Source organism: Sapajus apella, unplaced genomic scaffold, assembly GCF_009761245.1.
Source record: "Sapajus apella isolate SASKATOON/1434 unplaced genomic scaffold, GSC_monkey_1.0 scaffold32, whole genome shotgun sequence".
Lineage (NCBI taxonomy): Eukaryota > Metazoa > Chordata > Mammalia > Primates > Cebidae > Sapajus > Sapajus apella.
In genome coordinates this window covers 1,721,057-1,744,880 of record NW_022436972.1, presented here as the reverse complement: position 1 = coordinate 1,744,880, position 23,824 = coordinate 1,721,057, and the positions used below count along the sequence as shown (strand labels likewise).

The 23,824-nt window shown below is 48.6% G+C and overlaps 1 protein-coding gene and 1 long non-coding RNA gene across 3 annotated transcripts; one reads left to right on the top strand and one right to left on the bottom strand.

The window, feature by feature from the left end:
* The first annotated feature begins 369 nt into the window (after positions 1–369).
* On the top strand, positions 370–8,537 carry CDX2 (caudal type homeobox 2). 2 transcript variants are annotated; one of them, XM_032294385.1, is made up of 3 exons: positions 370–1,555; positions 4,996–5,137; positions 6,670–6,802. In XM_032294385.1, the coding sequence occupies exons 1-3, from the start codon at positions 1,015–1,017 to the stop codon at positions 6,800–6,802; spliced, it is 816 nt and encodes a 271-aa protein (XP_032150276.1). In that variant the 5' UTR covers positions 370–1,014. The 2 variants fall into 2 exon arrangements, with proteins under 2 accessions (XP_032150276.1, XP_032150275.1); XM_032294384.1 differs by having other exon boundaries at positions 551–1,555; positions 4,996–5,141; positions 6,670–8,537.
* Positions 8,538–20,869: 12,332 nt separating this feature from the next.
* Positions 20,870–23,824, bottom strand: LOC116562174. Its single transcript, XR_004273819.1, has 2 exons — positions 23,641–23,824; positions 20,870–21,322 (listed from the first exon to the last, which is right to left on the bottom strand). It is a non-coding gene; the product is annotated as an uncharacterized LOC116562174 (long non-coding RNA).

Here is a 23,824-nt window from a genome sequence, read left to right as displayed (position 1 = left end):
AACCTGACTTCTATCACAAGCCCATTACTTTTGTAGCTCTTTTATGTGAACATTTTAACAATAAATCGCTTTAATTTAACTCAAATCTTAAACGTAAGATGAAGTCAAAGATGCAGCCTGAAGCTAGGATCATAATTTATCTTGTGCGGAGGGCGAGTGATTTCCTTGGGCAAGAAAATAACTGATTGGCGGTGACAGGGGCTGCAGTCGTCCTGGCAAGGAGCACAGGGCGGGAAGGCAAGGACCATCTCTTAGGGCTCTATTCTTGTCACCTACCAGGTCGGTCAGAAACGTTCTCATCAAAGCAATGGCTTCTCTTTTCTTTTCTCTTTGGGACAGAAGGAGTTTCTTGACCGCCCCCTTCCCTGCAAATGCATAAACACCGACTGCTCCAGTCTCCAAGCCCAGATTCCCACCAAGATAGCCTTTTCTCTCCCCCTCTCTTTTGTAAGTCTCTTGATTTCATTCTTTGAACCTGTGATTGGAGGTTAAAGTGCACCAGGTTGGAAGGAGGAAGCTCTTAACAATAAAGGTTTGAATATTTAGCTGTGATCAGGTCGCTGCCCTCTCACGAGCCTTCCCCCCCTTTATCTTTTAAAATGCAAATCATGTTTCGGGGGGTTGTGCGTTGAGTGTGCGCTGCGCCTCAACGTCTCCAGCCATTGGTGTCTGTGTCATTACTAATAGAGTCTTGTAAACACTCGTTAATCACGGAAGGCCGTCGGTCTGGGGCTCTGCAAGCCAGCCTGTGGCGGGTCTTCTCCGCCTGTGCAGCCTAGCGCGAAGGAGGTGGGAAGAAAGAAGGAAGAGAGGGAGGAAGGGAGGAGACAGGCCAGAGGGAGGGACCGCCTCGGAGGCAGAAGCGCCGAGTGGAGCCAGCGGAGCACCGCAGGCTGGGGCGCAGGCACCCGCCGCTCCTCACGTCCCCTCGCCCTTCCACTTCGCGCCCCCCGGCAACCTCTAGCTTCCGTCCCCAGGCAGCATGGTGAGGTCTGCTCCCGGGCTCTCGCCACCATGTACGTGAGCTACCTCCTGGACAAGGACGTGAGCATGTACCCTAGCTCCGTGCGACACTCTGGCGGCCTCAACCTGGCGCCGCAGAACTTCGTCAGCCCCCCGCAGTACCCGGACTACGGCGGTTACCACGTGGCGGCCGCGGCTGCTGCGGCAGCGAACTTGGACAGCGCGCAGTCCCCGGGGCCGTCCTGGCCGGCCGCGTACGGCGCCCCGCTCCGGGAGGACTGGAATGGCTACGCGCCCGGGGGCGCCGCGGCCGCTGCCAACGCCGTGGCTCACGGCCTCAACGGGGGCTCCCCGGCCGCCGCCATGGGCTACAGCAGCCCCGCAGACTACCACCCGCACCACCACCCGCATCACCACCCTCACCACCCGGCCGCCGCGCCTTCCTGCGCTTCCGGGCTGCTGCAGACGCTCAACCCCGGCCCTCCCGGGCCCGCCGCCACTGCTGCCGCCGAGCAGCTGTCCCCCGGCGGCCAGCGGCGGAACCTGTGCGAGTGGATGCGGAAGCCGGCGCAGCAGTCCCTCGGCAGCCAAGGTAAGCCGCAGGCGGGAGGGCGCTCGGGAAGGGCGAGCCCAGCCCCTGGCTGCTTGGCGTCTGCGCGTCCAGTGCGCACAGGGGCGTCCGGGGCTGTCTGGGAGCCTGGCGCCTGGAGGGGCACAGCCTGAGGACAAATTCGGGGGCCTCTGGCCCCTCGGGGCTTCTCTGACCTACTGAGCCTGGGAGTGAATATTTTGAGTCTCACAACATGGTATTCAGCTTACGGCAGGAAAGAGGCGTCCTCTTTCCAATAGCTCCTCATTCACAACGCCGGGACACTTTCGGGAAGCTCCGGGAATGTCGGCGTGAGCACTGCTGGACGCGGGCAGAATCGCGTCCTTCCCACTTGCTGCTGCACGCATTCCTTGCGTGGCTCCTGGCTGCCGAGGAGAAGCGGGCTCAAACCTTCTTGGGCTAGGCCTAGGCCATTTCTCTCCGCTCTCTCTTTCCCCATCTGAGCCACCCAAGAAGAAAAGTGGCCTGAGGGGTCGAGGGATGGCGAGACTGCGTGGGCCCAGGTTTGGCCGTTCAGGCCAATTCAAGGTATGGGGCTACAGCGAGCAGAGAGACCAGGGGAAGGTGCTGTCGCTGGGAAGAAGGTGCTGGCCCCATCTGCTAAGGGGTGGGAGGCGCGACCCGTCTCTGAACCTCTGACCTGCGAAGGGGTCATTCCAAGCAAAAGCTTGAACGGTAGGGGAAAGAAGCCGAGGGGAAGGCTTCTAGCATCTGCGGAGAGAGCAGCTAGACAGGGAGGAAACCCTGGTGGGAATTAAGCCGCAGCTCCAGGTAGGGGTCATTTCTCCCAAAGCTTCCTTTCAAGGGTGTCAGGGATGTCTGTGAGTTTGTGTGCATCTGAAAAAGATCCTGGGTTTGCTGGACTCTGGGGCGCTTTGACTCCGGGTCCGCCCCTTCTGGTGTTCGGGTGTGCAGAGAGGTGGCAAGGAAGTGTTCTGGGAGAGTCCTAGTTGAGTGCCCTCTTTATTCCATGAAGTCTTTCCCCAGCACTCAGCGCTTCCGCTTTTCTTGCTTCTCTCCTTGCTGCCCCAGTTGGGTCAGCACGCTGGTTATGGGCACTTTGCAGAGTTTTATAGCCAATTACAGCTGTATAAATCAAAGTGCCCTTTGGGGGCTGTCTCTGGGCATCTGTTTCTGCGTCACTGTACACACGCTAAGGAGAGTCCTGGTTGAAATGCGACCGTCCGGGGGGAAGGCCACAGATCAGCCTCGGATGGACCTCCGAGCTTTGGCTTGGTCCCTTCTCCAAGAGGAGGCGCCTTTCTCCTAGCAGGGCGCTCCCAGACCCTGGCTCCCAAAGACCCACTTTCTGCAGCGCCTGTCTGGGGTGCGGTTGGCAGGGATGGCGCACGGTCTAAGGAAGACTTTTGTGTGTCCCAGGAGAGTAGCCGCAGGGTGAGGGCCGGGAAGAGGGCGGGAGGGAAGCCGCTAGCGCCCAGGCCGCGGGGTCAGCAGATGAGAGGCCGCTGTGAAGTCCCGCGCAGAGGTGGGAAGGCCGCAGTCGGCGCCGGGTGCCCTTGTGATGTTAATGTGGGGTGGCCGCGGCCCGCGGGCCAGAGCCCGGCTCCACCGCAAGCGTCATCTGTCAAGGGGTGGGTGGAGGGGACGCGGCCCGGCCCGCTTTGATATACACCTTCCCAGCCCTGCCATTGTCTCTTTTAGGGCCCGGAAAGAGGGTGGTGACTTTCGCAGTCAATAATGAATTCTGACAAGTCCCTCTCATCCCTCCCCTCCACAGCCTCGCTTCTAGGTTCCCAGAGGGTGTGGGGCGCCGGCCGAAGAGCGCACAGGGTCTGGTCACCGAGTTCCCCGGCCCCTCCGGGACACTGAAGGGGCAGCACCCGAGCAAGGGTCGATCCGAGGTACCCCCAGGCGAGTCTCCCGCCTGGGGTGTTCGACTAACGGAACCGCCCTGCGCCCTAGTCCCGGAGGTGTCCTCTGTGGCTCCAGCCAGGCTCCGGTGGCAGCCCCGGATGATACTATCTGCGTGACTTGGTTTGATTCTCCATTTCCCCATCTGTAAAAAGGGGCGAGTACCAATGGCAGCCTGGAGTGGATTTGAGGCGGTCACGCGTGTCCACGCGTCCATCGCGGAGAAAGCCGCGTCAGCTCCCTTTACTTTTCTAGCAGGCACGGGGTCGGGGCCGCAGCCCCATTCAAATGCGCCTGCAGGGCCGTGTTTATGTTAATGTGCCTGGCGGGGAGGGGGATGAAAGCCAGGACCGCCATTTGCTCAGTAGTGGTAATTCAAACAGAATGTGGTTGTTATTAAGGCATTGAAAGGGCTTTTCTTTGATAAGATCGCCTTGTCCTGCATTGTTTGTGGCTGTGTTCCCCTTTCAGCGGCTCAGGAGAGCTCCCTCTGATCAGGCCTGTATCTTCCCAGGGCGCTTTTGTTGTGGTTTGCAAAGGGTTTTACCTGAACAAAGTCAGCCTGCAGGGCATTAAACACCTCCAGGCAACTCCCAGGCCCTTCAGATCTTTCTGTGGGACTGGGCACTGGGCCATTGAACCTGTCCAGCTTCAAGAAGACCCCAAAGCTGGACGAGCCAGAGAGAACAGCCCCTGGCCAGGGCTCTGCCAAGGGCTGAGCCAAGACAGACCTGGTGGAGACGCCAGGCTCAGGCCTGCTCCAACACTGTGGACACTATTTGTCAAGGCCCTTCAGTAAAACAATCAATCCAGGATTTAATATGTTGACTCAATCCAATGAGCATAGATCACTGGTCAGGATAGCTCTGGCCAGGTTTGCAGCTGGAATAAATGGAGGATCAAAAAAGAAAAAGTGCCAAATGCCAAACTTGGTTTGGGCGGGAGGGGTATTCTGCCTGTCGGCATGGCTTCCCTCTGCCAGAGCCCAGCTCAGAATTCCACCGGATGGGCCTGGTGTGTCTGGGGGATGATTGTGGTGACTTGTCAGCTCCTGTGCCCTGCTTTCCACTTGTATGTAGTAAAGGAAAGTCGTAACCCCCACACTGCCTCCACAACATGTGCCCACAATGACAGCTGTTTTCCAGGTGCACTTATACCTCTGGTAGGCCTGGCAACCTGGATGTTCCCGGGACTCCGGCCGCTCCACCCTGCCCCTTCCCCTTGGCGTCAAATATATGCCAGTACTGTATCTGATTTACCGAAAGGGTGGTACGTTCTGTTATCTTTTGTGTGAAGTTTTCACTTTTCTTAATTTTTAAAAACCAGTTAATACCGAGATTAGTTTAGTTGCCTCCGGAGCCTCACACCCTCCCCCCCTCCTGCCATAGGACCCTCTGGGGGGTCTTATCAGACTTGGCAGGAACCAGCCAAACCTGGGCCCCCCAGGGTGGTGGAGGAAGAGAAATGTCCCTGGGTTAGGGAGGTTTGTCATTACCATGACTGATGGGCTGCCCTGCAGTTCTCAGCCCTCACTTCTCCTTCCTCCACAGTGAAAACCAGGACGAAAGACAAATACCGAGTGGTGTACACGGACCACCAGCGGCTGGAGCTGGAGAAGGAGTTTCACTACAGTCGTTACATCACCATCCGGAGGAAAGCCGAGCTGGCCGCCACGCTGGGGCTCTCTGAGAGGCAGGTGGGGACCACCTGGCTCCCTCCGGGCAGGCTACTGCCTGGGAGAGGACCATGACAGTTAGAAAATCTGGCTTCAGGGGTCTTCTAGATCTGTGGAAAGACTGGAGCAGGACGGTGCACGCATTCGTCTTTGGATGACATTTTTTTTTTTTTTTTTTTTTTTTTAAATAGTGATGGGTTCTCGCCTTGTGGCCCAGGCTGGAGTGCAGTGGTACAATCACAGCTCACTGCAATCCCAACTTCCTGAGCTGAAGGGATCCTCCTACCTCAGCCTCCTGAGTAGCTGGGACTATAGGCTCAATCCACTATGACTTGCAAATGTTTGAATTTATTGCAGAGATGGTCTCACCACCTTGCCCAGGTTGGTCTCAAACTCCAAGTAATACTTCTGTCACGGCCTTCTAAAGTGCTGGGATTACCGGTGTGAACCACCACGCCTGGCCTGGAGACCTTTTTTTTTTTTTTCTTGATACGGAGTTTCGCTGTTGTTACCCAGGCTGGAGTGCAATGGCGCGATCTCGGCTCACCGCAACCTCCGCCTCCTGGGTTCAGGCAATTCTCCTGCCTCAGCCTCCCCAGTAGCTGGGATTACAGGCACGCGCCACCATGCCCAGCTAATTTTTGTATTTTTAGTAGAGACGGGGCTTCACCTTGTTGACCAGGATGGTCTCGATCACTTGACCTTGTGATCTACCCGCCTCAGCCTCCCAAAGTGCTGGGATTACAGGCGTGAGCCACCGCGCCCGGCCTGGAGTACTTTTTAAAAAGCCTCTTTCTGCCTCTAGTTCGCTTTTTTTTTTTTTTTTTCGCATCACTTATATTTTTTTTTTTTTTCTTTTTCTTTTTTGGGGAATATAGGTAAAGCGAAAAAAAAAAAAAAAAAAAAAGCCAAGTGTATTAGTTTAATCCAGAATTCCATTTGAGTCTATAAGTACTTATTACAAGATCTATTCTCTTTGTCTCTAGCACTGTGCCTAAGAAAATAAACTAAATAAAACACTCAGTCTCGGGTCATAAAAACTAGGGGGACAAGACTTAGTTCATGAACATTCTATTTATATAGTCTAGGAAAACAGGCCAGCTTCACAGCCAGGAAGCCACACAATTAAATCTCATTTTCAGCTCTAAGGTGAGGAAAATTGCATTTTTGTGTAGCCTTGAGGGGTCAAAGGTTGCCATTTGAAGTACACCACCCAGCACTGGCCTCCCTTTGCTGCAGAGAAAGGGCCTTGCAGTTTCTGTTTTCCTTGGTTCTGAGACTCTAAACTTTCCCAGTAAATGAGTAGATAAAAGTTACTTTGAAAAGAAACCCAGGGAGCAAGAAAGGAGGAAGACTCTTCCCCATGAGGCTGAATTGGGCCCGAGGATGGCTCTAGGACTGGGCTCTCAGGGGATGCCCATGAAAAGCTTCTAGAAGGACTTGGAGCTCTGTGGTTGAGAGGGAGACGATGATACTGCTGGGTATGGTTCCTCTTTTCCCTCACATCTTCTTCACCACCATCTGCTTTTCTCCACCTTTCCATTTCTAGGTTAAAATCTGGTTTCAGAACCGCAGAGCCAAGGAAAGGAAAATCAACAAGAAGAAGTTGCAGCAGCAACAGCAGCAGCAGCCGCAGCCGCCGCCGCCACCACAGCCTCCCCAGCCTCAGCCAGGTCCTCTGAGAAGTGTCCCGGAGTCCTTGAGTCCGGTGTCTTCCCTGCAAGGCTCAGTGCCTGGCTCTGTCCCTGGGGTTCTGGGGCCGACTGGGGGGGTGCTAAACCCCACTGTCACCCAGTGACCCACAGGGGTCTGCAGCGGCAGAGCAATTCCAGGCTGAGCCATGAGGAGCATGGACTCCGCTAGACTCCTCAGGAGAGACCCCTCCCCTCCCACCCACAGCCGGAGACCTACAAACCTGGCTCTCAGAGGAAAAATGGGAGCCAGGAGCAAGACAAGTGGGATTTGGGGACTCAAGAAATATACTCTCCCAGATTTTTACTTTTTCCCATCTGGCTCTTTCTGCCACTGAGGAGACAGAAAGTGGCCACTGAGTTTCATTCGGGACTGACAGAAACATTGCCTGGGCTGACCACACCAACAAGGCCTTCAGCCTCCTCCTCCCCACCTCCTCCCCTCCTAGATCTGCAGGCTGCACCTCTGGTTGGAGCTGAGGGGAGAGAGGGACTCAGGGGAATGGCAAGCTTGGGGCCAAGATAGCTGCTGCCTGCTCATGGCCATCAGAGGTCCAGCTGGGCCTCCTGCCTCCAGGCAGGCAAGGTTTAAACTGCAGAAGCCAAAGGCAGCTAAGATAGAAAGCTGGACTGACCAAAGACTGCAGAACCCCCAGATGGCCTGTGTCTTTTTTCTCTTCCCTTCCCGACCAGGAAAGGCTTGGCTGGTGTATGCACAGGGTGTGGTATGAGGGGGTGGTATTGGACTCCAGGCCTGACCAGGGGGCCCAAACAGGGACTTGTTTAGAGAGCCTGTCACCAGAGCTTCTCTGGGCTGAATGTATGTCAGTGCTATAAATGCCAGAGCCAACCTGGATTTCCTGTCATTTTCACAATCTTGGGGCTGATGAAGAAGGGGGTGGGGGGAGTTGGTGTTGTTGCTGCTGTTTGGGTTGTTGGTCTGTGTAACATCCAAGCCAGAGTTTTTAAAGCCTTCTGGATCCATGGGGGTGAGAAGTGATATGGTGAAGGGAAGTGGGGGGTATTTGAACACAGTTGAATTTTTTCTAAAAAGAAAAAGAGATAAATGAGCTTTCCAGATTTCAGATTCTGTATTTATCTTCAGATTTTGTCTGCAACTATTTTTTTTTAAAAGAAATGAAATATCTTCTCTGCTTGCAAGCTAATTTGGGAAATTCAGAGAGGGAGTGGAGGTTATCTGGACAGCCTCATTTTACCCCAGAGCATCAGAAGCCTGAAAGAGCAGGTTCTGAGACCTTCCCTGCCCCCAAGCCTGGGCCCAGCCTTGGAATGCGTGGCTGTCCTGGGGGTGCCTCTGGGCGAAATGCACATCTGCATGGCCAGCTGCTTCCCAGCAGCCAGGAATTATGGGGGGTGGGGGTGAGAGGACCTTATAGCATCTCATCAAACCCACACGGAAGCTTTTGCAAACAGCAGGCAGTTCCCTTCTGGAGGGACTCCCTCCTCTCTAAGGACACCCTGTAACTCAGCTAGTTAAATGTAAGCATTAAATAAAAATTTTAAAAAATCCCCCTACTTTCCCAAGACGGCATTGCCATGAATTTAGTCTTATGTAAATCACTGGGCATTTCCCTGAGCCCTTTCTGCCTCCACTCTCTTCTCTGTTCTTGAAGTTTCCTTATCCCCGACTACGTCCCTCTTCCCACCCAATTACCTCCACAAACAAGATTTCAAGACTCAATATAAAATGATCCTCTTAGTGACAGTTGCTTGTTATCTGGCCGATTCACTGGGGACCCGGCTGCATCCTTTGAGATTTTTGATCCTGGAGGCAGCCAAGCTGAGCGTTCCCGGCAGGACCTGTGTGAGAGGGGCTTCGCTTTTGTTTCGGTCTTTCCACCGGCATCTCAGAGCCTAATCAGCGCCCCCACGGAGGGAGGAAGCGCCTCAAGGGCAGCTTGGGAGGATGAGCCGAGCAGCGAGACATCAAGAGGTAGAGCCCCTCTGCAGCACCTCCCCAATTCCGCGGCCCTTCCTGGTGGCGTTTGCAGCTCCAGGATTGGGAAAGGGGCTCCGGGGGCCCCGCCCGCGGGCGCCGGGCCTGGAAGCCAGAGGCCTGAGTGCGGGGCGAGGGGGCGGGGGCTGCCGGGCGGAGGAGGAAGCAGTGTCCAGGTCCGCTGGGCTAGGGGTCCCGGGTCAGGGCCGGTGTGAGCCCGGGTGCCCGCGGGTCTCCCCGCGCCCCGGCCGCGCCCACACGCCCGCCCCCTAGCAGCCGAGGTTGCTATGCGTTGCTGTGAAACGCCTGTCAATAAACCCTGTTTGGACAGTGGAGCAAGAGCACATGGGCTGTTTGCTTAGTGGTTAGAGGTTCAAAAGTCGACATTGTCCCGCTGCAAGCGGTTACAAGTTCTTCCCCTTCCCGGGGCTCGGTCCCCTTGCACGCGGGTCCAGGGCCAGGGAAAGGAGCTTGGCTGCTCTCGGACATGCAAGCACCCGGCTCTCTTGGCAAGACTCCGGGGCCACGGTAAAAGGCGCAAAACCGGGGCCCTCTCCGGCAAGTGAGGCCACCGCGCTTCTAACGCCAACCGTGTCACCCCCGGTGCAATACCTGTGGAGCAAGGGATGTGGCACGAGTGGGGAGCGCAGCTCGAGGAGTTTAGGAAGGGCTGCATAGGGGCGCCTGAGGTTATTTGAGACCAGATGAGCTCGCGGCTCCTGGTGCCTCCAGCGCAGGGCTGGGGGCGGTGGCCTCCGAATCACACGCCTCCACCGCGTCCAGTAGTCCGCTCAGGCGCCAGAGGGCGCGCGCGCTCTGGGAAGAGATGTGGCTTTGGCTGGCGGACCCGGAAAGGTTCCAGTTCTGTTGGGAGGTACAGGCGCCTGCGCCTCTCCCGGCTCCGGCTGAGCCCAGATGCGGGAGCTGCAAGATTTCTCCACGTTGGCGGTGGGCCTGTTTAAACCAAGTTCAAACTGAGTCAGGCACGGGATATTCTTGGATCTGTTGAATGTTTAAGAAAAACAAATTTGACCGAGCGTGGTGGCTCACGTCTGTAATCCAAGCACTTTGGAGGCCAAGGCGGACGGATCACCTGAGGTTGGAAGTTCAAGACTAATCTGACCAACATGGTGAAACCCCGTCTTTAAAAAAAAAGAAAGAAAGAAATAAAAACAAATTTAGGGGAGAGGGACTATCTACCATTCTAAAAGGGTCATTTTGCACAAGGTATTTTCTTTCTAAAATTTACAGTAATGTGGGCACAGTATTAATACATGGTAAGACTGGGAATTTGGGATAAATATGGGAATAAAATAGGGAATAAAACCTATCACTGTTGTGAAACTGAGGTCCAAAAAAAACATTTATGGGCCGGGCGCAGTGGCCTGACGCCTGTAATCTAGCACTTTAGGAGGCCCAGGCGGGCAGACCACTTGAGGTCAGGAGTTTGAAACCAGCCTGGCCAATATGGCGAAACCCCGTCTCTACTAAAAATACAAAAATTAACTGGGCATCGTGGCGTGCGCCTATAATCCCAGCTACTTGGGAGGCCGAGGCAGGTGAATCGCTTGAACCCGGGAGGCAGAGGTCGCAGTGAGCCGAGATGGAGCCACTGCACTCCACTCTGGGCGACAGAGAGAGACTCTGTCTCAAAAACAAGGAAGCAAGCAAGCAAGCAACCAAACAAACAAACAAACAAAAAAGTATTTATGGAGAGCGAACGACCTGAGTCTTTTTTCCCCTTTGTGAACAATTCGTGGTTTTATCATATTAATCCAATAAAGTTAACACGATGGGCTGTCAATGAAAGTAACGAATGTTTCATTGCAATGTGTTTCACTTCTTCCTAGTAATATCTAGAAAGATGCCTACATCAGTGAAGAAAACTAATATTAAATAGCAATCTAAATATACACATAGCAATATTCTTGCTGTTGTTATCCACAACCATTCAGGAAAAAATAAAAAAGAGAGACAAGTGGTAGAAATGAAAGAAGTCTCAGCCACAGAATGGCAAGAAAAGTTATGTTTTTAGGGCCACTCTGCACTTCGTTTTAGAGACAGGTTGTTATTTACCAGTTTACCCACCTTGGGAAGATCCCAACCTCCAATCACTTCCTCATCAGTAACCTGAGGATCCAGCGAGGTAATGTAAGCCAATGTAGCATTGTATGCTTAAGACTAGACCCCAGTCACGATATGAGCTGCTTCTTGTACTGTATTCTTCCAAGTGCTAGAGAGTCCTTACAAAGAGCTTTTGAGCAAGATGATTTCTCAAATGATAATAGAATAACCCCTTCCCAGAATTTTTTCTAATGCATTCAGCTTTGCTTACTTTGTCAAAATTGCCTGAAGTCTGTTGTTTCTTGATCGCCACTTCCTAAGCATCTGTATGAAATCTTGAGTGGCAAGGCACAAAGTAGCATTCCAGATGTGGCAACAAGTTGCTGATCTGTATGACTTACTTGCCCTTTCATTTACTAGAAGAGATGTTCCCAACTAGAACATCTAGGTTCTAATCGTACTTAGGAGAATCCAGATTAGTTGAGGATGTAGTTGAGAACCTTCTTATAATCCATCAGCACACTCTTAACCCAAAAGGAGCAGATAGGCAGATACTCTAACTAGATGGCATTAAAAGTTTCTTTATTTTGAGACAATTTCCACCCCAACATGTCAATATTAATTCTGTACTCTTCAGGAGCCATCCGGGAGGCTGCTGAGCTTTAAGTTCTCAAAGGCTTATTCTTCCTTAGATGTTATTTTAAGAAAAGTGCTTTACTCTCATCTCCAGAATTCTACCTTACAATAAAATTACAGCAGCAGATTTAGTATGATATTGGTGTTGCTTTGGAGTATAACAAAAACATTCATATCTGAGTAAAGTAGGTTAATTTGTAAATATTTAAAATAAACATTTAACTTATCTTCTTAATCACACTTAGACTGTACAAACTTTCAACCCCACAACTCCTACATTCAGTCAGTTTTCCTTTGCCTTTTTTCCTTTTGCCTCCTGCTCTTCTTGGAGAGGGGGCACTATGCTTTTAACAAACCAGGCAGGATTTAGAGGTGGCAATGGGGCTAGCTGTGTGATACTGGCCAGCACAGTCACCTGCTGTCTTCTTTCCTTAGCTACAAATCAGAGGAATACATATATAAAAATAGAGGTAGTTTATACATATATAGACATATATGTATAAAATATGATTTTCTAGAAGGTTATGACATTAGATTTAGGGGAAAAAAAAAACACCTCTTAAATTCCAAATAAATAGACTCTGGGAGTTCCAGAGATTATACCAACATTTACCTTGACATTCTTGGAGGAATCAGTCCAGAGAAGGTGGGGGCAGCACTTAGGTGACCTTTTGGCTCTATGTCTCTAGTGCCCAAACATTACATTTGTTTTAACAACAGCTTTTCCCAATTGGAATTTGTCATTAACCACAGTAGATATCGATAATATCAACCAGGTTGCCAGAGCCCCAAAGTTAAATGACCAGTAAAGCAGGATCCTGGTGATTCTGTGATCTACTCCATGAGCCACAACACAACCAGTTTTAATCCATGAAAAAGACTTCCCTAACATGAAATGATTACCAAACCATCCCTTCACACGCACATTTACTTAAAAATAATATTTATATCATGTACTGGGTTTATGTGTCCAATATTTTTTCGGTAAGTAAAAACCCCAGGCAATTCATGCATTTTTATATTTGAGTTTTAACTTCAAAACTAAACAGGATTTTTTTTTCTAATTATTCATGCGTTATCTCAGAACTTTCAGGATTAACAGTCTGCTATCATCACACTTAGTATCTGTAGTATGATGATAGGTTTTATGCAAATGATAGTTGATAAGTTCCTCTCCAATCTCAGGGAAGCAAACAAGGAATAACAATGCGGAGCTTAAGTCACTGTAGTACAAACTTACGATGGCTTGTTATGTGGCACTTAAATACTTTCAATTTATTGATGATTAGTAGAATCAAGAACAAGGATTAAATACCTAAACCACAGATTAGGAGTTGTTCTTTGGGTATTGTTCTTTCACTCTGTGTAGCTAATATATTTAAAAACCAACAGCTACAACAAAACAGAACTAGATTCTATTTTCAGTCTTCACCTGGCCCTCTATTTTCTAGACAGAGGCAGCTCATGTCATGATTGGGGTCTAGTCATAAGCGTACAATGCGACACTGGCTTACACTACCTCACTGGATCCCCAGGTTACAGATGAGGAAGTAGTAGCTCAGAGGTTGGGGCCTTCCCAAGGTCAGTAAGCTGGTAAATCACACTTAGACTGTACAAACTTTCAACCCCACAACTCCTACATTCAGTCAGTTTTCCTTTGCCTTTTTTCCTTTTGCCTCCTGCTCTTCTTGGAGAGGGTGCACTATGCTTTTAACAAACCAGGCAGGTTTTAGAGGTGGCAGTGGGGCTAGCTGTGTGATATAACTTTTCCTACCATTCTGTGGCTGAGACTTCTTTCATTTCTCCTTGTTGCCTCTTTTGTTCCGCTGGGTGTTTGTGAATAACAACAGCAAGATTATTGCTGCGTGTATATTTCTTATTATGTGCATTGCCAGAAACAAACAGAAAAAAGACATAAAGACGTCAGAACCAAAGACTACTGTCTAGTAACAATATAGAAATATAGAAAACTGTAGAAAGAATGAAAAGAAAGACTGTCTGGAATCCACACATAAAAAATTAAAACATTATTTTTCTCTTGGACCGCTTTATTCAAAATAATGCATATTTTAGAAATCCACATTCTTGTATTTATTTTCATTCATTCCTATTATCATTTTCATCATATCTATGAATTTTACATAAACATCTTTACACTTTCAGATCGCTGTTAGTGATATATTGTTATACACATGGCACATTAGACAATGATTCAGACTTTGGTAACTGGAGAATGACAGTTCTTGGGTGTGATCACAAGTCTACAGAAAACCAACAATCGACATTTATTTCTCATTTCTACAGAGAAGTGAGAGTCTTGACATGTCATAATACATCCAGTATTATGATTGGTTGTCTTGGCCGGATGGGAAACTAAAAAGCGATTCATCAAATGATCATGCCACGTGAAGCTGTTCAGTGGGTAAGTTTCTAGGAGGGTTGGGTACTACTGAATACAGCAGGGCGCTCCTTTTGCAAATCTGTAGTCAGACAAAATAGACCAGAAGCAAGTTCCTCACCCCAACTTTTAGTTTATTCCCACTCCCCCCGTACTTCTACCTCAGAGAAACTATTGTCTAGATTTGAGTCTTTGAATGTTTTAGACAGAAAAATGGATGAAACTTTTTTTTTTTTTTTGAGACGGAGTTTCCCTGTTTTTGCCCAGGCTGGAGTGCAACGGCAAGATCTCAGCCTCCCGGGTTCAAGCGATTCTCCTGCCTCAGCCTCCGGAGTATCCGGGATTACAGGCCTGAGCCACTACGCCCGGCTAATTTTGTATTTTTAATAGAACGGGATTTCTCCATGTTGATCAGGCTGGTCTGGAACTCCCGACCTCTGGTGATCAGCCCACCTCAGGCTCCCAAAGTGCTGGGATTACAGGCGTGAGGCACCGCGCCCGATCTAAATGGATGGAACTTGTTCTTTATCTATGCCTAAATGGGCTCGTTGTCCACAAGGCGCCTGGGGGAAGCGTTCGGCCTGGTATCCAGGCATCTCTGCGGATCTACGCAGCCATTACAGCAGATAGAGGTTAGGCAGCGGCGATCCACCCCTTCCCCTGCGGCCTGCGCGACCGGTGGCGTCCACTCCCGACCGCCGCGGGGCCCGGGCTCCGTGACCCTTCCCCAAGGTCACTCGGAGCGCAAGGTTCCCGAGCCCAGTGCCTCCCGGCGGGCGCCCAGGGACTCCTGTCCAGCTGCTCTCGCCCAAGACGGCCAGTCTCTGCCGGCTGCGTGTCGTTCCTGGGTCCCCGCGGCCGCCTGGGGCTTCCTGGAGAGATTCGCGGCGTCTCCTGAGGGGTTGCGCGCGGCCGGAGGTCCGGGCGCCGCGGCCTCCTGCCAGGCTGGAAGCCTAGGAGCGCGTTCCCGCCGCCGCTCGCCCGCCGCCCCGGAAGTGCGCCCTGAGATTCCGGGCACCTTCTTTTTCTTCTTTGGAACGGTGTGGTGTCCGCGGCTGTTTTCGTCCTCATACCTGAAGACGCCAGGCTTTTCAAAAGGCGCGCGCCACTGCGGCGCGGAGGTGCGGGGAACCTGGGCCGCGGGCGCCGAAGCCGCCCTGGCAAAGAACGCCCGGGGCGCCTGCCTTCGACCTGTCGTGGCTGGGCGCCCTGGGCCGGCGATGGTGGCATCAGGCCCGAAGGATTCAATTTTCAAAAGGCGGAGCGGGAGCGCGGGTGTGTTCGGCCCCTCAAAGCTGCAGCCGCCCGCCCTGCGGCGTCGGGCCTTTCTCGCTTGCGCGAAGCCCCCGGCAGGCGGCGCTGCTGCTTCGGAGGAGAGGGCCGAACTGCCGAGACCCCGCGGCCTCCGTACCCACCCCTGCGGCCGACCCGAGAGCTGGGACTCGGGGCGGGGAGCGGGAGGCTGAGCAGGCGCAGCAGGAGCCGCGGCAGGAGAAGCCGAGGGGTGCCCCCGCGGCCTTTTCCGCCGCCTCGGTGGCTTTCCCGGCCTCTCGGCGGCTTTCCCGGCCCCTCGGCCAATGGCGCGGGACTGCGGGTGGGTCTCGGGGGAGTCGCCTCGCACAGCGGGCGCGAGCGAATCTACTGCTTTCCACTCCCCCAGCGGCGCTGTGGCTCTAACCCTACTCCTTCTCTTCACAGCCACCAGAAGGCGCGGCCTGACACCTGGGCAAACGCGGTCTCCCTTGGAGCCTGGTTGCGCCCCAAGGCCGGGTTCCATCTCATCTCCGACAAAGACACTTACTGATTTGCCCCTCGCCGGACTCTAGCAATTTTCCGGGTCCCCCGGAACCCGATTTCGCCTCTGGGCTCCCATGATTAATGGCGGCTGGAGCGCTGCTCCCCAACCTGGGCCCACTTTGGGGTGTGTGGGGCAGGGAGGAGGGTGGGATCACTCTTAATCTCGTGTCACAGCTAAATAATTTACTCAAGGTCTTCCCTTCCTGCCAATTCCCTTCCCTTTTCCACTACCCTTGACTTCCTGCTTTTGAAGCCCCGGGGACAGAAAGGCCAAGTCTTAATGAAAGTTAATATTAATAGAGGCCCCGTGCTCCGGGCTTCTCCAACACCTCATCTTCCCCTCGCACCTCCCCCTCCTCCACGCAAGCCCCCTTTCTCGGGGAATTCTTTCAAAACTGGAGTTGGGACTTGTACTTTGGGAAACAAGGTATATTCAAGGAAACACAATGTGGGCCACATTGTGTCGAAACCACATCCTCCTCCAGTTCCCATCAGCGCGGAGGGTGGCAAAGGTCGAGCGTGCACACAGTAGCTGCCCCGCGGACGCCGCGCTGGCTCCAAAGCCGTCCGGAGATAAGGGCGGGGGCGAGGCGGCAGGCTCCCGGGGAGAAATAACTGCAGGAAAGAACAGGCCGAGCGACTACCGAGAGGCGGGGAGCAAAATTTACCAGTGTTCAACAGATACTTAAAAAAAGGCAACAAACCAATGCTGTACAAAGAATAACAGTATCAAGGTCACTGTTTCCTAATGTGTGCGCGGATTCAAGCCTACTGTCTTTCTCATAGCAAAGTCTAGTTTGGTTTGAGCTAAGGGCTTGCACAAACAATTCCTTCCAAGAAGGTTAAACAATGCGGAGATGTGTAAAGAAAAATAACTTCTCCATCCTTTCAATTCCATCCCTCTGTTAACAATTTTAACACTACATTGGATGTCATTTCGAGAACTTTTCTGTACTTACACAAATATGTATTACATTTATACTCTTGTTCTTCGTTTTTTGCCCTTTAAAAAAACCAAAAATGACGTAACACTTTACTCTGTGACTTGCTTTTATCATTTAATAATATATCATGGGCATTTCCCCAGATCATTACACATAAATCACACCAATTTTTAAAATGTCTATTGCATTATGTAAATTAAGATATAATAGAATGTTATTTATTTATTCGATCATTTAATCATTTCTTTTGAATGTTTACTATGTTCTAAGTGCTGGGAAAGCAGCAGTCATCGTCACCGTTAAAAATCCCGGTTCTTGGGGAGCTTAATTCTAGTGGAAAGGAATTTAAAATCAATTTATTTAACAATTTCCTGACAGCTGAACATATCAGTGTTTTGCTATTACAAACCATACAAAAATAAACTTCTTTTCACAAATACCCTTTTGTAGTTTTGCATTTTTAAAGGATAGATTTCTTAAATTGGAAATGACAGGTCAAAAATATGTACATTTTAAAACTCTAATAAAGATAGCCATTGCTTTCCAAAAAACTTTAGCAAGTCACACAGTCCACAGTCCCCTTGAGTGAGTTTCCCTTTTTTCATATCCTCCTTTGCACTAGACATTATCTCTTAAATTTTTGCCAATCTTCAGCGGGGGGTGGGGAGTTGGGGAGAGAGAGCACGGGGAGAAATGCCAGATATAGGTGAAGGGGAGGAAGGCAGCAAATCACACTGCCACGTGTGTACCTATGCAACAATCTTGCATGTTCTTCGCATGTGCCCCCAAACCTAAAATGCAATAAATTTTTTTTTTGCCAATCTGATGGACCGAAAATAGTAACCATTTTGAATGTTTCATTCTAAAATTATTAAACAGGTTGAGCATATTCATGTTTATTGGGCATTTGGATTTTCTCTTTGATGATTTGTTTTCTTTTCTAGCAAATAGAACCAAAAGAAATGGAGTAAGTACTTGCATAGCCTAGCCTTCATGCTTGATTTTTAAACTTAAATTATTTTATTTAAGCTTTAAAACAACCAGCATTCATTTCTATGAGAGATTCTTATCTAGGGCTTTCTGACATCAAACCCTGTGCTGTTTCAAGCAGTACTGAGTCTGCTTTCTGAATAGTGCACTTTGGGCCAGGCGCAGTGGCTCATGCCTTATAATCCCAACACTTTGGGAGGCTGAGGCAGGAGAATCACTTTAACTCCAGAGGCAGAGGTTGCAGTGAGCTGAGATCATGCGACTGCACTCCAGCCTGGGCGATAGAGCAAAACTCCATCTAAAAAACAAGTGCAGACTTTGTAAGTATGTAGCAATTAAGGATATCATATCCAAAATTTAAAAGCAAATAACAAAATGATGAAAAAGTATTTGCTACAAAAATGTCAGAAAAATTGCTAACCTATAAAGAATCCAATACAAAATGAGAAGAAAACATAGACTTCTAAAGAAATATTTGCAAATAACCAAAACTGAAAAATCCAGTACTTCAATGCTGGTGAGGATATGATGATGAGACATGCACCCACAGGAATAATAAAATAATACATTAATAAGCATTTCTAAATGGCAATCTGGCAATATAGTCACAAGTGGTAAGCTGCTCACACTCATAAGTTCCATATCTAGAATCTAGTCTCAGGAAATAAAAAAATAGAGAGTTGGAAATAAGTGTCCAAAATTAAGGTTTTGGATCATAGTGAGATATCATCTCACACTAATCAGAATGGCTATTATTAGAAAGCCAAAAAAGTAACAGGTAGCAGGGTTGTGGAGAAAAGGGAATGTTTACACACTGCTGATGGGAATGTTTAGATCAGTCATTGTGGAAAAGCAGTTTGGAGATTTTCAAAGAACTTAAACTACCACCTGACCCAGCAATCCCAATACTGGGTATATACCTAAAAGAATATAAATCATTCTCCTGTAAAGACATGTAACACATGTATGTTTACTACAGCACTATTCACAATGGCAAAAATATGGACTCAACCTAGATGCCCATCAGTGGTGGACTGCATAAAGGAAATGTGGTACATATACACCATGCAATACTACATAGCCATAAAAAACAACAAAATCATGTCTTTCGCAACAACACAGATGCAGCCAGAGGCCAGGAAAAGAAAACCAAATACTGCAAGTTTTTGTTTATAAGTGGAAGCTAAACATTGAGTACATATGGGTATAAAGAGCGGAACAATACACATCAGGGCTTACCTGTGGGTGGAGTGTGGGAGAAGGGTGAGGATCAAACAACTACCCATTGGAGCTGGGCACGGTGGCTCACACCTGTAATCCCAGCACTTTGGGAGGCCAAGTCAGGTGGATCACTTGAGGTCAGGAGTTTGAGACCAGCCTGGCCAACATGGTGAAACCCCTTCTCTACTAAAAATACTAAAATTAGCCAGGTGTGGTGGCGCATACCTGTAATCCCAGATACCCAGGAGGCTGAATTCAAGCAGGAGAATCGCTTGAACCTGGGAGACAGAGGAGTGAGCCAAGATCATTACTTTAGCCTGGGTGACAGAGCGAGACCCTGACTCCAAAACAAAACAAAACCTACCCATTGCATACTATGCTTACTGCTGCCAGGTGGTGCAATCATTTGTACATCAATCCCCAGCAACATGTAATTTACCCATGCAACAAACCCAAACAGGTATCCCCTGAACCTAAAATAAAAGTTAAAAGAAGAAAAGAAAAATTAAGGTTTTAGATAACTTGAGTTACATTCATTCAATTGAATATTACATAACCATTAATATTGCTGTTTTCAGAGTATGCAATGGCATGGGAATGCTTATTTTGGCTCATACATTTTAAAAGGCAAGATACAAAAGAATATATACAGTGTAATATTTTGCCACTGGCCGGGTGTGGTGGCTTATGCTTGTAATCCCACTTTGGCAGCACTTTGGGAGGCCGAGGTGGGCTGATCACCTGAGGTCGGGAGGTCGAGACCAGCCCGACCAACATGGAGAAACCCCATATATATATAATATATAATATATGTATATATACACACCCACATACATATATATTGCAACTATGCAGTGGTCGCAGGCTGTAAAGGGACACCCCAAAAGATATCCATGTCCTAATTCCTAGAGCCTATGAATATTACTCTGTATGAGAAACAAGATAAACAAGCAAGCAAACAAAAAAAATCAAAATCCAATCCAAAAGAGTCTTTTTAGGCATGATTAAATTAAGGATTTTGAGGCCAGCTGCAGTGGCTCACACCTGTAATCTCAACATTTTGGGAGGCTGAGGAGGGTGGATTGCTTGAGCTCAGGAGTTTGAGACCAGCCTGGGCAACATGATGAAACTCCATCTCTATAAAAAACACAAAAATTAGCCTGGCATCGTGGTGGGTGCATGTAAACCCAGCTATTTAGGACTGAGGTGAAAGGATCGCTTGAGCCTTGGAGGCAGAGGTTGCAGTGAGCTGAGACTGTGCCACTGCACTCCAGCCTGGGGTGACAGAGCAAGACTCAGTCTAGAAAAAAAAAAAAATTTGGAGATGGAGAGGTTATCCTGGACTGTTCTTGTGGCCCTAAATGCCATTGCAAATGTCATAATAAGAGAGAAACAGAAGAGATTTTTCACACCCCATCTCATCTTACACGCACATACACACACACAGACATACATGCACACACACACGCACACACACAATGTGAAAAAGCAATGTGAAGAAGGAACAGAGAGAAATTTGTAGATGTTGACTTTGACACAAATCAATGTCAGCAACCACTAGAAGCTGGAAGAAGCAAGGAAGGGATATTCCCCAATAGCCTCCAGGGTCGTGTGGCCCCGCTAACACCTTATTTTGTCCCAGTGATAACAATTTTGGACTTCTGGCCTCCAGAACTGTAAGACAAAAAACGTGTGTTGTTTTAAACCCCCAAGTTTGTGATAATTTGTTACAGCAGCCACAGGAAACTCATATAGCAGTGTTCCTGTTATTGCTGTCAAACAACAAGCAACTTCAAACGTAGTGTCACACAACAACCAGCTCATTATGTTCATGGATTCTGTGCGACAAGAATTCAGACGGGATGGTAAGAATGACTTGTCTCCAGGCTACAGTCTGGAGCCTCAGGAAGAACTGAATGTCTGGGGCTGAAATCACCTACAAGTTTCTTTACTGATGCCTGGCTAAAACGAATTTGAAATCTGAGCTTACTTTGGGTTGTTAACCAGAGTTCCTCTTCATCTGGCTTGGGCTTCCACATGGTTGTGACTTCTTTTTTTTTTTTTTTTTTTTTTTTTTACCTTCTGCATGAAGTGACTTCTAACATGAGTGGTTCAGAGCTCGGAGAGTCAGTGTTCCCTGTAAGAAGGATGGAAGCTGTATGTACTACTCTGACCTCACTTCAGAAATCACGTGGTGTGACTTCCACCACCATTTTCACCTGATGGAAGTCGATACAAGCCATCCCAGGTTTGAGGGGGGAGACGTAAATCCACACTCCATGGGAGGAATATAAAAAAAATTTGCAACCATGTTTCAAACTTCCAGTTTGCCCCATGTGCACAAATTATTTACATTCTTCCACATCCAAGCTATTTTCCCTGCAAAGTTTCATCTCATCAAAGCACTGGGCTTATGCTCAAGATCCAGGTTTCCTAATATAAATTAGGTCCAGGTGCCGATTAGGCTCCTTCAGTTAAGTTGCTCGAATACGGTTCCTCTTGATCTGAAAGTGTATGAAATAAAGAGACAAGTTTTCTGACGCTCTTCTCCCTAACAAACCCAACACACAGTGGTATAGATATAATATAATGTGTATAGAGACTCTTGTTCTAAAGCACGGAAAATGGAAACATTAACAGTCATTGGTTTATGTTAATTCTGAAACCCATCTGAGCATATGTTGCCCATTGTATTGATTAGGACCCAGTCCTGCTGGTTGCAAATTACTCTCTGGAACTTTTTCCTCTGTTTTTTAGGTCTTTGTTCACATTTTCTGAGTTATCCTTTCTTTTCCATAAAAAGTAGCCTGTGCAGAGTTTCAGCCTGCTGTCTGACTAGAAGTCTGGAGAGCCTCATTTTATTTTGTACTATCTGTTCCCCTCGAACTAAGCTGATATAATTCCTTTAATATCTTTGGGGATTTCTTACGTATCAGTTTATAAAGTCCATTACACTAGATAAGGCTACACCCACAGATCTCTTTGTGATAAGCCCTTCTCTATCTACCTTGAGCTCCCCATGAAGCTGTAGCAAAGCAATGCCCTTGAGATTTGCAGAAGCCCCACTATTAGACAGAGATTGTTTGAAAGGCAAACTCCTAGAATCCTTAGGAAGCCTTTTGTCTACTTGAAAGAATCTACAAAGGACCACCTTATACCTTTCTTAGATCCCAGCAAGGAGCTTTAAAGTCACATGCTTGGCTTCATTTTTATTCTGAGAGCACATTTCTTTGACTGTGTCCTGGATTTGATCTTCCCTAGAGGTCTTTTATTGCCTTGAGAATCTCCTGCTAGATAAATTCAGATAAAAGCCCTGTAGGTATCCTCTTATTTTCACTTGAAAGCTGAACATCACATTTTTTCTTTCATCTTCATCAAGTTTTACATAGGCAGCTATAACAGGCTGGTAACACCCTTAATACCCTGCCCAGAAATTTCTCTAGCTAGACCAGTTAAGCTTATTAAGTTCATTTCCTGTTTTCCATATTATCTCAGATGACAGTGTTGCCAAATTTCCTGCCAATATATAACACATATTTTATTTTCTCCAACTTCAAATAATATTTTCTTCACTTTATTCAAATATTCACTATCAGCTTACCTAATGCCTATTTGGCTTCTTCCTACCACTCAGTCCTCAAACCACATGTTTTAGCATTGGCTAATTAAACATGGTACTTATGTTTTAGGTGTTTAAACGGCACTTCATATCCAGACACCAAACTCTGTTCCTATTACCTATTGTTATTTAACAAACCACCTCAAATCACAACTATTTCAATACCTTCATGGCTTAAAATGACACAAATTTATTCTCTTACAGTTCTGGAGGCCAGGAGTCTAAAATCAAGGTGTTGGCAGGACTGGTTCCTTCTGGAAGTTTCTGGGGAGAATCAATTTCCTTGCCCTTTCCAATCTTTTTTTTTTTTTTTTTTTTTGGACAGAGTTTCAATCTTGGATCACTGCAACCTCTGACTCCTGGGTTCAAGTGATTCTCCTGCCTCAGCCTCCCAAGAAGCTAGGATTACAAGTGCCCACCACCACACCCAGCTAATTTTTTTTGGTATTGTTGGTAGAGATAGGATTTCACCATATTGGCCAGGCTGGTCTCAAACTCCTGACCTCAGGTGATCCACCCGCCTCAGCCTCCCAAAGTGATGGGATTACAGGCGTGAGCCACCATGCCTGGCCACCCTTTCCGACTCTAAAGGCTGCCTGCACGCCCTGGCTCATGGTCTTCCCTCCCATCCATCACTGCAGCCTCTTGCTCCCATCCTTACCACACAGCCACAGTCTGTGGTCAAATCTCTCTGTCATTTTGATTCACTGCATTTGCGGTACTTTGACTGCAGCAATTCAAAAGAAACACAGGGATTAGACGTGGGTGCCTTCTTTGTGCTCTTTCTTGCCTCTGCATCTCCGCCCCAGGTATTCAATGGGCCTAGAACTTCCTCTTCCAGTCACCTTCCCCCAGGCTGCCTACTGCAAGACAAACTCTGCTAAGACTCACTGAACCCTTCAGGTTTGATTTTTCTTTGCTCTCTGCGTTCCTTGAGAGGAATAAGCCTGTGTTGTATCACTTGTACCACTGTGTTATAATTTATCTTTTCTACCTGTCTGATCTTTACTTTTGTTGAGAGACTTCTTGGGAGCTGGGATCCTATATTTTGCCCCTTTCTATCCGCTACCAAGCATGAGCATGGTGCTTGGTAAATAGTAGGAAGCTCACACACGTGCATGGAGTGAAAGCAAACAGAAAACCACAATAAGGCATCACACCATATAAAAAATCCCTTAACAACGGCCCCTTGCTCTGCAGTACCTGGTATTCCTCAGCCGGTTCAGATGGTGTCCACACTCCATGCCCCAGGAAGACTTTCACTCCCTTGCCAGTCAGTCTGACCTTGAACCGTGAGGTTTGAGGAGCTAAAGGATCTGAAGTCAGACAGCCTTCCCAAGCCCTGTGCAGTTTGACCTCATGCCTTTATTTCTGGTTGCTGAATCTC